The 13,248-nt window shown below is 39.6% G+C and overlaps 1 protein-coding gene across 1 annotated transcript in view; it reads right to left on the minus strand.

Moving 5' to 3' along the window:
* Positions 1–13,248, minus strand: part of PHLPP1 (PH domain and leucine rich repeat protein phosphatase 1) — a 136,456-nt gene that overhangs the window by 42,767 nt on the left and 80,441 nt on the right. The window contains exon 4 of the mRNA XM_066559286.1: positions 3,159–3,325. Within this exon, the coding sequence (XP_066415383.1) occupies positions 3,159–3,325 (167 nt within the window). The remainder of the gene's footprint in view (positions 1–3,158; positions 3,326–13,248) is intronic.

The raw sequence follows: 13,248 nt of genomic DNA on the forward strand, positions 1-13,248 counted from the left end.
AAGCCTGTACTCTTCTTAGCATTTCAACCAGGGAATCTCCTCTCTTGTCCAAAAGAGAAACATCCTTTCCTGTGGTTTTAGAAAAGATTCTGTGAGGGAGAACAACTAGCATCATTTGCTACTTTTTTCAGTACAGATGAATTTTCAGATGGCTTACTTGTACATATAGCATGAAATATGTATTCCCTGATAAGTAGGAAAAACAATAGAGATTGCTGTATTCACCTTTCAATATTTAGAGTGTTCACTTATGGAAGTTCACAGCTGCAGAGCATCTACAGCAACAAAAGGGAGTTGAGTGGACAGTAAAGCAAGTAGAAGTGCAGCTACTGGGAAAACGTACATCTACATCACTTTACACCTTCAGATGCCATGTACTAATCAGGACTAAACATTTTATTCATAAATGCAACAAATTATATTATTTTAACAACTGAAAGAAGCAACTGCGTAGACAAAAATAGGAATTCCTTTTTTCCTAATACATTCCTGACTGTACCTGCCATGACAGTGCACTAGTCAGCACATCATTACTATGACCCAGCTGCTTGCAAGTCAATTCAGTGGGTGGTGAAAAGTTGGTATTTTATTGTGTCTTTGACAATTTCAGAACACTTGTTCTGAAATCCAGCATTCATTAAATTACCACCCAAAGTGATTTATTAAGAGGAACTGCAGCACCAAGAACTGCTTATAGCAAGACTGATTTTCTTAGACTGTCTTGCTAACCAGGTTTTACTTTAAAATTGTACTGGGAAGGGTAGGTCTGTAAATGCCAATGTGTTTTGTTCAAAACATCCAAGCACATGGCTATTTTGGAGCCTTAAATACTTGTAGGCTTGATTCAGTGGTGCTGTGCCTCATGTGCGGCTCCAATTTAGCAATTGAGAATTTTGTAGAAAAGCCAACAGTACCAAATCAGAACAGCAGAGATTTTGAACTTGCTTTCCTGTGATTTGAAAGAACACAGTGAACAAAAAAAGACTTTTGGTTTATTCAGTGAAGTTTTACCTTGTGCAACCCCTATAAATCTGAAAATGGTTTTATGGAATTGGTTTAAAAAGAAAAAATAGATCAATCAGATGTGTGTTCACAGGAACAATGAGCTTCACTTTACACATGTTTTGATACTGGGTTTCACTAATGATTTCAAAATGTGTGGTGCTCTCCTCTTTCTAGGTATTTGTGTGTTTACTCACTAGAGAAAAGCAGACTTACTAGCAGTCAAGCTGGCTCAAAGCTTTTGGGGAACGTAAGTACAACTCGAGTTTTCCCACCCAAAGGAGAAGTCAGTTCTGTGTTTCTTAGGGCAGGAAGGAGAATGGCTTGGGAACACACTCCAGGGTCAGGCTCATGCTTTTGCTGCAGTATGGAGGCAGAAGGCAAACAGTGGAGCATCACTTTTCCGAACCCTCAGTGGGAACTACCGCTACTTCACAGAGCCCTTCCCACTGGCACAGCAATGGAAACAGTGGAAACAGCTTCTTCCAGCTACTCACTGTCTGGGTGATCCCACCTGTCCTGGGTAAAGGTAAGACTGGAGGACATCAAGCAGCCAAAGGGAAACATCAAGGGCAGGAGTTTCTGATGCACCAACTCAGATACACCAAAACAGTGCTGTGTAACCTAATTTTTTTTTATCCAGAAGTTCCTAGATCTGCCTTGTGTCTTTTTGCCAAGCTCAAAGCAATGGAAGCACAGCAGAATATTACTCGCCTACAAAATAGGGCCAGCTCACATAAGAATGAGAAACAATCAGTTTTATATCACCTCAGGTAGATGCCACTTCTCCAGATTCTCCTCATCTCAGAATCTCAGAAAACAGGAGTATATATTGTCATCTGAACTCTTTCACTCTTTTATGTTCAGCCTCATGTTAGTAAGAAAAAATTTAATGGTTTGTTAACTATCAGCAAGACTGCAATACCAAGAGAACATTAAACAGAGAATGAACATTGCCTATCACATTAATTATCAATGCTTTCTGACCCCAAACAGAATTAGTTGCAGGTACACAGACAAATCCAAACCTATTGCAAACAGAAATTCGCTGTAGGTACATATACAAAGCATAATCAAGTATCTCCTTTACACTTTCTGATACTTAAAAAGGAAAAAAATATAAGAAGCCATTAAAAAAAGAGACACTGGTTATTTGTCCATGTTCATCACTAGCTTATGCTAAAATCCCACTTGCTATCTGGACACCTATGCTGACATTCACAGTCCAGTCAGAATTTCTCTCCAGACTGTGCTCATAAGGTCTTGGAATAGCTGCCTGCTTTGTTTGTGAAGCAGACTTGCTGGGTTCATTCATCTTTCATTATGCCAGATTTTTTGGTTTTCCAAAATGAATTTGGAATTATATAAAAATACAACAGCCCACATAATCCATCTTGTACTTTTCAGTTGTTTTTCAAAGAGGAAGGGATTTAGAAATGTGGTTTAAAACATTTTGTTTGAACAGGACCATCCACAAATACAATCCTGAGGTACTTTGCAATTCACTTACCACTGAAATTAAAATCACAACTTTATATTCAGTATGGGAACATTCATCTTTGTGAACACAGAAAGGCTGCTGATTCCACAGAACACATATATTAAATCATTCAGAGCACCAGTCATGCTGCTGTCTACCCATTTGTTACACTCTTGGATGAGCTGCAGTGGAAAGAACTGGAAGGTCACAGATACTAAGAAAGAAAAATAGGATTGAGCAGAGTAGAAGGAAGACAGGAACCAGACTGAATTTATGAAATCAGCGCTTCCTTTGCTTGGGGGGGCTAACAGAAAACTTCTTCCCTTGGTCACATGCAATACTGTTCCTACGTAGAATGGCTGCCTTTGATGGGCAGCTCACCAACTCATACTCACTCACACAAGTCAAAGGCTGAAGAACTACAGTCTGGCCTCAGTAGGTACATAAAAACACATTATGAAAATTGCATTTTGAGCTGAAAATGTCCTTCTATTTACAAGAAAAACATGAAGTTTCTTATGAAAGCCAGTCTGTTTCTAATACACAAAGTTAACCAATTTCAGAAGCATTACAGTCAGGCCAATGTTCCACAAGAGGAGGTAGTAATTTTTAGGAAAGTTCCTGCAGATCATGGCTCCAAGGACAGAGGAAGAGTGGTAGAACCATACTACTTTACCTTTGTAATTCACTAAGCGCTCTACTTGTGGATGGGCTGGGGTTTAGCCTCAGGAAGTTCTGCTTTAAATTGAGATGAGTGAGGTCTTGGCTATAAAACAGGTTGGCAGGCAGATGCTCCAGGCTGCAGCATGAAAGATCCACTGAGCTGATGCGTTGTGATGCAACCTGGAAGTCAAGTACAACACAAATATATTAACACAGTAATTAAAAAAAAATAACATTTCCTTCACCCCTACCAGCACATGATAAACTGTTTTTTAAGCACAGCAGAAGCCAGTGTTGGCATATATAGCTGATCTAACACAGTTTACATAATTGCTGCAAGTTATGCCATGATCTCTTTCTTGGCTTCAGTGCTTAAACCATGTCCACAGAGGACTAGCAGGAAGAAAAGAACAAAGGTTTGTCAAATTAATATGTGAAATGAATCTATTTTCTTTTATGAAGTTATGCGATACATCACAACCAGAAAAAAAAAATTACATGAGCTTTAGTTTAGTCCTTTGGGTAGCACTGCCTCCTCCAAGTAAGCAGAAGTGAGGAGTTGGCAGTCATCACCACTGTCTTTGTTTCATATGTCCAAGATGAAGATGGGTATTAAATGACAGAAGAAGAGTTATCCCATTTACACCTTACTGAAGAGAAAAAATAACCCAGCAGCAAAGCACCAAGCACTCATTTCTTCTCAATGAATTAGAAGACTGTTCAAAAGTGATAAAAAAATATGACAAAAAGGAAACGGAGATTTGGAGGCTTAACACTGTTTTCTAGAAAGAGAAAGGTAAAACAAACACAATCTGCAGAGGCTAAAAAAAATCATATCACCTAGCACTATATATATATATATATATATATATATATATATATATATATATATATATATATATATATATATATATAGCTAGCTAGTGTCATTCCACAGAGACCTATAGGAAACTTCTTCAAGTGATGGCAATACTGCCCCTTTCCATATCTCTAGGATACACCTCGGTGAACTACATCTTCCTGTTTTACTTATTTACTAAACTTCACTAAAAATAAATAAAATATCACCAGCAAAATCAAAAACAAACACAAGGCTCTAATGTAGAATGCTTATATTTTCTGTCCTACACTACTGAAAATGTTCTTTCACAAAGTAGTGTCACAGACATGCTACATGGCAAAGCACCACCACACAGTAATGCAAGGCAGTGGGGACAGTGGGCAAGGAAGAGAAGCAAACAACTTCACCACCATTTTAGATTTCTGGGACCACACCAACAGTGCTCAAATAGTTATGGTGTTCTGTCAGCTGCTCACACCAAAAGCAGCTATTGTTTCACTGGCCTTTTATGCTGGGATTCTGGAGGTACAAATACCACATCTAAGGGGCAAAAAGAGAAAAAGACCCAACAACTCCACATCAATGCCCAGTGACATAAGAGCTTCTCAACTCTGATGAAGGCCACACCACTCAACTTTCTGGGCTGAGATAGAGCCCCTGCTACAAGACACTTTGAAACTAAAGGCACCACGTGTTGAGGAGGTAGCTTGCTACTGAAAGGAAGGCCACAGTATTATTTTTTCCTCTCCAATGCAAGGTGCACAGGCCTTAAGATAAGCAGTTGCTGTTATAAACACACATAACAGAGCCATAAGCTTCAAGGGGAACAGACACTGCAGTGTTTTTTTCCAACGCAACCATTAATAATCCAGTCCTCCCACATCCATTAAAATGTGTGAAATTTTGTTACTCAATTAGTTCAGTCCTTTTGTTACTGTAGCTAGTATTTTTCCTCCCCTTGTAGTATGAGACAAGAATTATTCATAGGCTATACTGAGCAGTCATCTCTGAATGCTGGGTATTCAGTCTGTTCATGCCCACTGCTGTACAGTTCTGATCACACTGCTGACACCCGTTAAATTAAAAAGGAGGAATGTTTGATTTCAGGTGTAACACTTGTATACACTGTTGCTCCAACTACTTGTTTGGAATGTGATATGAACAGCAATAAGCAACCCAGCAGCACTTAGTAAGGCTCATTACTCCAAAAATATCTCAAGAACCAGAAATGGTAACTCTGAGTGGGAATCATGATAATGCAGCCAAACAAAATCAAATATACAAATTCTACTGTTGCCCAAAAAAAGGATGCAGATCCTTTCTTAAAACTGTCAAATCCTGAGAAATAAATCTAGTTAAAAGTAATTTTGTTTTTACAGGTTGTATGTGCTGGTTATTTTTTGTTTGACTTTTTTTTAAAGGGAACACTTTATTGTACAAAGCATTTAATTAATATTTTCATGCAATTGACAAATATTGAATGATGCTTCTACCAGAGAGATAACTGTAAAAGTTAAAACCATTATTTTAAAAGGTCTAAGTTCTGGAATCAACTGTAATTTTATCAAAGTCTTTCTGTTACCAAACAGTACTCTAAGGATTAACTCCCAAATTATTACAAGGAAGGCTCATATAAACACACATAGTTATTCTCACAGGCAGGGATAAAACTTCTCTTTCCATTGCTCAATACTGTTCTATAACAAATTCCTACAGAATAGAACAACAAGGTGAAAAAAAAAAAAAAAAGAGTAACAAAGGAGAACAAAATTGTAATACTTTCTTTCTTTGACCAGAAATTTTCACCAGTTATTTTGAAGCTGAATATCAAAATTCTGAAATCATGTTATTCTGAAATCTAACAATCTTGCAATTGTCTACAATTGACTTGAAAATAGCAAGACTGCACATGCTTGAGTTTGCTATTGTTTATTAAAAGCAAAGACTTTTTTTCCCTAAAAGATGATGCAGTTCTTTAATAAAGCACTGTGTTTCCCTGACTCACTATGGAGAATCACTGCAGAGATAAGCTGATAAAAGGTGGGAAAATGCTGAGTAGGATATCCTTCACACTCAAAGAATAAAATGCATCTGGAGAAAAGGACATTATCTGCAGAAAGTCATGCTTCCACTGGAAGAAAACAAACCAAAAAATTTCCACTGTAAATAAATATCCCAACAAGTTATCTGGGTTGTGTTCAACACATCCATGCTCCTACAAAAATTGTGAAGAGAGTTGTTGTGGTAGCACTGCTAGAGGGAAAGGCTTTCTGGATACACAGGGAACCTGCATTAAGTTCCTACTATGGTTTGTTTAGTGTTTTCTTGTGGAAAACTCTTAAGTATAGCTGTTGGATATGCCATATGTACATATATAAAAATAAGACCATAAGCAGCACAATTCAAAACTCCACACGCAGAAGCTGCCATGGCCCAAACCAATCCCTCTCAAAAGTCTTCTCATCTTATCCCAAACTGCATAGACCCCTCACACTTGTGTCACACGAAACCACTGCTGCATTTCCAGCCCCAATAGCACTGAAGAAATGGCTGGGGCAATGACCTTCTCAGAAGATGGTACATCACCAGCTCTCAATGACAGGAGCTACAGCAAGGAGCTGTAGAGTCAAGGCTTGTCTCTGCAAGACATGCAACATTTGACACCCATGCAGCTCAAACACAAAGCAAGACCCCACACTTCTTTGAAGTCTGTTTTTCAGTTGGGATATTTAATCATCAAAAAATATAAATAAACAATATGAAATATGCTGCTTTCTCCAATCCCTGGATATGATTTTTAAATACTTTACAGTCTGTCATTGTGTTGGGATGTCCCCCACTGTAATACCAGAAGAGTAGTAATGGGATAAGGCCACACTGAACTTTGTACATCAAACCACAAAGTCCAAGGGAAGATTTTTTTTTTCCAGTTCCTGCTGCAACCTCAGTTATGCATCCTAGGCCTACATTGTTCTATCTTTTTTCAGTCTTCAGATGAATACAGCAAACTAACTGTAGTTTTGAAGAAGTGATACACAACATAGCACATGTACTACAAAAAGCCATGGGTCTACCCACTGCAAACACCAGAAACCTGTAACTGTGCTTTCCATTTTCCCAGCAGCAACAAAATGCAGATTTATTCTAGAAATACCACCACAAATAATGCTGTTGCAGAGTGCTCTCCCTCCCTTGGGCAGTATTTCTTCTGCTCCTCCCCACCTGAGAGTTCCACACATGCCAAAGAAACAGGAGTCTCCCTAATATGAAAACTCACTTTTACACATGTGTTACTTATGCCACAATACACCTACAAATAAAACCAACTATTCCAAGAAGCCAGCAGTACCTCTGATGCCTAAATTCCAGGCAACACTTCAAACAGAAGAAATTTGCCAAAGTGTTCTGATTTTATTTTTTTCTTTACTTATTATTTTTAAAAAGGAAACAGTATTCCAAGACATGTGAAAATACAGTATGAGTTCACTGTAAATCTGCTGGCAACAAAAATACAGAAAAACACTTGCATCAACCTATATTCTTGTTGCTTTTTGCTACACAGGGCTGAAAAACCACTTTGCTTTGTCCATCAGTATAATGACACCTCTGTCACTGAGCTATGCAACAAGACTGATTATGGTCTTTGTTTTAAAGCCTTGGCTATACTACAAAAATGATCTGTTGCTGACAATGGATGTCAGCAATGGGCACAGCTGAACCCAGCTGTATGGACAAACACAAGTCTTGTTTACACAAGGACATCTTTTGGTGTGACCTGTGGCATGAATTTAAACCAATGTAATTATGTCTTTTTCCTGTTTACCCTCATCCCATTACCTATAGTTCTATTCAGATAAGAAATTACTGCTTAGGACTTCAACAGAAGACAAAATAGCAAAACAGCCCACACTGTAGAGGCAGCCAAATTCCCAGTCTGTTTGAACTGAGTTGACAGTTTTAAATTATACCTGCTGTAGACATGCAATACAAAGGCAGTTTAATTTTTCTCCTTTAGGATTTGTTTTTAAACAGTTTGATAATCATCACATCCCACCGAGGCCAGCATAAGCCTTAACTAAACAGTGATACATTGTCTTGAAATACCTAAACTAACTTTGAGCAAACAGGTTCTCCTCACCTGAGAACCAACCTTGCTTCAAATCCTAATCCTCCTTTCTATTCAAACATCAAAGCCCTGCTCAGCAGAGAGGCTCCCTCCATGGAGCTGAAGCCCACAGCCAGGAAGCACATTGGTGCCCTCAGCCACAGCCAAGAGCTGAGGAACTCCTTAGCCTGTTAAACAACCTAATGCCAGAAAACTTAATGAAGGGGAGGAGGGGAAAAACCATTTGCTTTTGCTTTAAAGCCATGTATTTTCATTTTTAAGTAACAACTGTTAAAATGGGTGCAGCCCAAGGGTATAAGGGTACTGACTTTTCTGGCATCTCCTTTTTGTTTTCTTTCAAATGTTAAATTAGATACATGCCAACTCAAGCTAAGGGCCTTGCACAGAAAATATAAAACCCAGCAAAGGGTTTTTTTGAAAGCTGTCACTCAGATCCACAAACCCAACAGGCACTGCCACAGGTCAGAGCAGTAATTCCCTATTAAGAGCAGAGCAGAAGTGAATGCCAGTGTGGCAGCATTCACAGGGCATTCTTGCCCCATCTCTCCTGTGCAGGTGAAGCAGCCAAAAGCCTCCAGTACAAACACCTCATGCCAGCAAGACTCGGGGGAACAAAAATAACTTAAACGTGTCACTTCTCTGCTCTCCTTATCTCTGTACAAAGTTTTATAAACAGACCGGTCACTTCTACTTTTAGCCCTTGTGCAAACCTCTAACAACTGAAAACAGCATTAGCAAATGTGTGGGGAGGGGGAAATGTGAAGGGGATTAACCAGAAGTTGGGCTCCCTCTACTTTTCATGACAGGAGACCAGAAAAAAAAATCAAAGATGTGAAAGCCAGTGTCCCAAGTTTAGCATAAAGATCTTGAGAGCAAGAATTTTACAAAAAAGGTGACATTCATCACCTGTCATTTGGAAATGCTGGGTAGTATATATATATAAAGTCATTACTAGAATATGAGTACTTTTGTTCCTCCTGGAAGAAAAGTAGTCTTCTGTTAGAGATAATGTACTGATATCAATATTACCCAGGGAATGGTATCAGCTCTGTACCTTGGTGGTAGTCACACTGGGATGCTCACACTAAGATCCTGCCAAGGACAAGGCTTAAGGTGTAACTTAGAGTTAAGTGACAGTAATTAGCTGTTGCATTAAGCTACCTATAATTCAGACGTGTGAATCTCCATTTGGTGGAGCAAGGAATATTAACATCCTTAGAACAGCTTGACTGAAAATAATTCATTTTTAAATACTGCCAAAGAGGTGACAGTCTAACAAAAATTAAGAAAAACCCCTTTCTCTTCTTACTATTTCTGTTAGATTTATTTATTTACAAAGACAAGCTGCTGTACTGCCAAGCACGCAGACTTTGCAATGAGCAGCCCTCCAGCAAGGACTTTCTTTCAGCATTTTTTCATTTCAGCATGGGAAAAACATGCAGCAGATCCTCATGGAGGCAATGCTAAAGCACATACAAGACACTAAGTGCAAATCATGCCTGGCCAGTCTGGTGGCCTTTTTATGACAGAGTGACTGCAGCAGTCAGCAAGGGAAGATCAACCAATGTCATCCATCTGGACCACTCTAAGGCCTTCAGCACAGTCCCACACAACATCCTTATCTCCAAACCATGAAGACATGGAGTTGAAGGGTGGACTATTTAGCAGATAAGGAATTGGTGGATGGATGCAGCCAAAGCTGTGGCTCACGGCTCTCTGTCAGGTGGAGGGTAGTGGCCCTCAGGATCACAGGTCTTGCAACTGGTGCTCTTCAATGTCTTTATCAATGACATAGTGAGATCAAGTGCACCCTCAGTAAGCTTACAGATAACACAAGAGAAGGAAGAGAAGCCATCCAGAGGGACCTGGACAAACTTGAAAAGTGGGCCTGCAAGAGCTCATGAAGTTTAGGAAGTCCAAGTCCCAGGAGCTGCACCAGGGTCAGGAGACGACCCCAGATGTAAGTACAGACTGGTAGAAGTCATCACTGAGAGCAGCTTGGGGTTCTGGTTGATGAAAAACCAGACATGAGCCAACAACAGGCACTCATAGCCAGGAAGGCCAACTACAGGCTGGGCTGCATGAAAAGAGACGTGGCCAAGAGGGCAAAGGAGATAATTCTCCCCTTCTACTCTGCCCTTGTGAGACTCCACCTGGAGTGCTGCAACGAGGTCTAAGGTCTCTAACACAATAAAGACATGAACTTTTCAAAGCATGTCTAGAGGAAGGCTACAAAGATAATCCAAGGTTGCTCAGAGATGCTGCAGATGCCCCGTCCCTGGAAGTGTTCAAAGTCAGATTGTATGGGGCTTTGAGCAACCTGGTCTGCTGGAAGGTGTCCCTGCCCACGGTGGGAATTTTGGAACTAGATAATCTTTAAGGTCTCTTCCAACTCAAACCATTCTATGATACATTATAGATTTCAGACTCTTGCCAGTAAGACTTACACTGGAAGTTTACTTGTCTGAGTCTCCCCAGCCCCACATGGAGAGGGTGGTAGGGTTTTCTTGTTTGTGTTCAGCAAGAGATTATGCTAGGTCCTCAATTGCTGATCTAGGTTCTTTGACACAGCTGTATCATATGCATTAATTCAACAATGAGATGAACTCTTTTCAGGCCATTATTCCACTCTAACACAGAAAGGCCTTCTGATCCAAGTGGTTTGCGATACAAATAATCATGGATATAGCTCTACTGGCCTGTGGCCAAAAACTGGTCTCCAGTACTCATTCCCTCTTCTCCTTGGAGACTTTAATCCTTCTCCACTGACTACATAAGAGGCCTAAGGAGAGTAAACGTCCCTAAAGTTAGGTTTTCCTAATAATTCCTCTCCTTTCTTCCTTGCTGCTAGACTTTGCTTGGAAAGGCTTCAGTGCTACAGCCATTCAGTTTCAAGATCAGCTCCATTATCACACCTTACATACACCAAAATTCTGTGCAGTATGTCAGTCCCTGCAATCCCCTCCTGTCCTCTGGTATGTGCTCACTGCGGACACTTGGTTCCCCTGAGCTTCATTAAGATCAACATTACATTAATTTTCCCACTTGTTTCTACTCTTTCACTTCCAGAGATTACTGAAATCACTTTGGGATCCTTCTGGATTGAACACACCTTAAAAGATAACATGTACAACTCCTCACTGAGCTTCCAGGTGATGCTTTCCTGTAGTTATACAAGAACTGCACAAATTCAGCTTCAACAATACCAGAACCTGATTTAGAGGCTGCAAAAGACAGCACTGGAATGCTATTCCAGATGCGTGGGCAATACCTAGTTTTCTGTTCTCACTCTTGGCTGCAATACTTCAATAAACATTATTAACTGAAGGCAGCAAGCCCAAAACAAGAAGCACAGACTCTCTTAAATTCCAGCAAAAGAAAAAAGAACCACAACAGCAAAACTTTAATTTCTCTAAAACACAAATGAAGAGCTTCAAGTCACCATTACACTTTAAAATCAGCTGAACTGTTTAGACATGCAAAATTAACCAGCTGAGACAAAATATCAGGCTTCCCTCCTGAACCATTAACATAGACTGACTACACTGAAACACACCCAGAAGTTAATTTCCAAAATGTCAACTAACCTCTAATAACAAAAGGTACAAAAGAATAGGGTTTTCAGGGAAAGAGGAGGAGGAAAACTTTCAAGTGTTATCATCAAAAGAGCAAGTAAACTGGCTTCAAGTTTGCTTTGCCCAATCTTCTGCTTTCACACTTGAGATGATAAGAAGCCATCCACAGCAAGAATGACCAGATATGACTTCAGAGCAAAGGTCCCAAATACTGAGGATTTCGCACACACAAAGAAAAGGAAGTCAAGTTCCGCATGGAAACCAGAGGTTTGTTTATGTTTGAGTATTTGTAATCACCACCAAAGGAAGCTGTGGGTTTATTTTTAGGGATCTATTTTTAGTGACAGCATTATCGCAATATTGTAATTTTATGGTATTCGGGGAAAAAATGGTTTCCTTGTACTAAACTTAGAGTCATCATATTTCCTGTAAGTAAGGATCAGCTCAAAAAAAGACACTAAAAAAATGAGAAAATCTTCCTGGGTTCTCTCTCCTTGACTAGATGTTGAATCAACTTTTCCAAGAGGCTAATGGTGCTGCTTAGTCTCAAGTGTGAAGAAACACAAATTGTTATTCACAAAGAAAACGAGCTTTGCTTAAAGACTATTCTCAAAAGATTCTCAAAAGATGCTGGCAGTATACTAAACTAATTTTTAGGTCATATTAGAATAAAGACTAATTTTTCAGCCTCCAAGCTCAACTGGCATAAGAAACAAACCAACTACTTCATGGTCACCTTCACAATGACAAACCAGCAGTTTCCTGACCTCCAACCTGCTCTCAACACACACAAAACCAGGCAGCCCCAAATCACAATGGTACATTCAAACACACAGACTAAGACTATAAAGCTAAAAGGAAATGTCAGAAACTCCTAACTGCAACACAAGTAGTCTGTTGTACACAATTCCCTGTGGAATGACCACAGGTGATAACCAAGAGCAAAAGGTAAAAGCAAAAATGCTAATCTAGAAATTCAAATTGCATGGAAAACAAAATTCTCCAGAGTATTTCTCCAGAAGGTTATCCATTGCTTAGGGGGTTTAACAGACACTTGGAGACAGTGCATCCAGAGACATAAAAGTTGTCAGCACTGTAATAATTAACATCCCAAATATTTTAAAATAAACTACTTTATCCTTGCATATGATTTTTTCCTACACTCACTGTTGGGGCTGTTCTGTGATCAAAGCTCTGCAAAAAGGTATTCTGAGCCCATTTTGACCAGTAAGCATTAGAAAAGCCTGTCCCTAATGCCTCGAGAAACAATTGAAGCTTGGTAATAAAAATCACTGCAGTGATGAACTCTGTGAAGACAGCTCAGTACAGTATCCAGAAATACATATGAAATAGGTCAATCACCTAGAGGGCAAGCCAAGGCAAATACAATGTAGGGCTAACTTAACAATGAGATTCGTGGCTTCAAGCCGTCTTTACAGACTGGAAGCTGCACTTTGTATCAAAGAGTTCTGCAAAGTCTGTGTTCCACAATGAAGCTGGTGTGGAAGTTTCTCACACAACTTTTCCTGGTTGACCATGGCTGACAGGAGAAAGACAAACA

This window comes from Molothrus aeneus, chromosome 1, assembly GCF_037042795.1.
Source record: "Molothrus aeneus isolate 106 chromosome 1, BPBGC_Maene_1.0, whole genome shotgun sequence".
NCBI lineage: Eukaryota > Metazoa > Chordata > Aves > Passeriformes > Icteridae > Molothrus > Molothrus aeneus.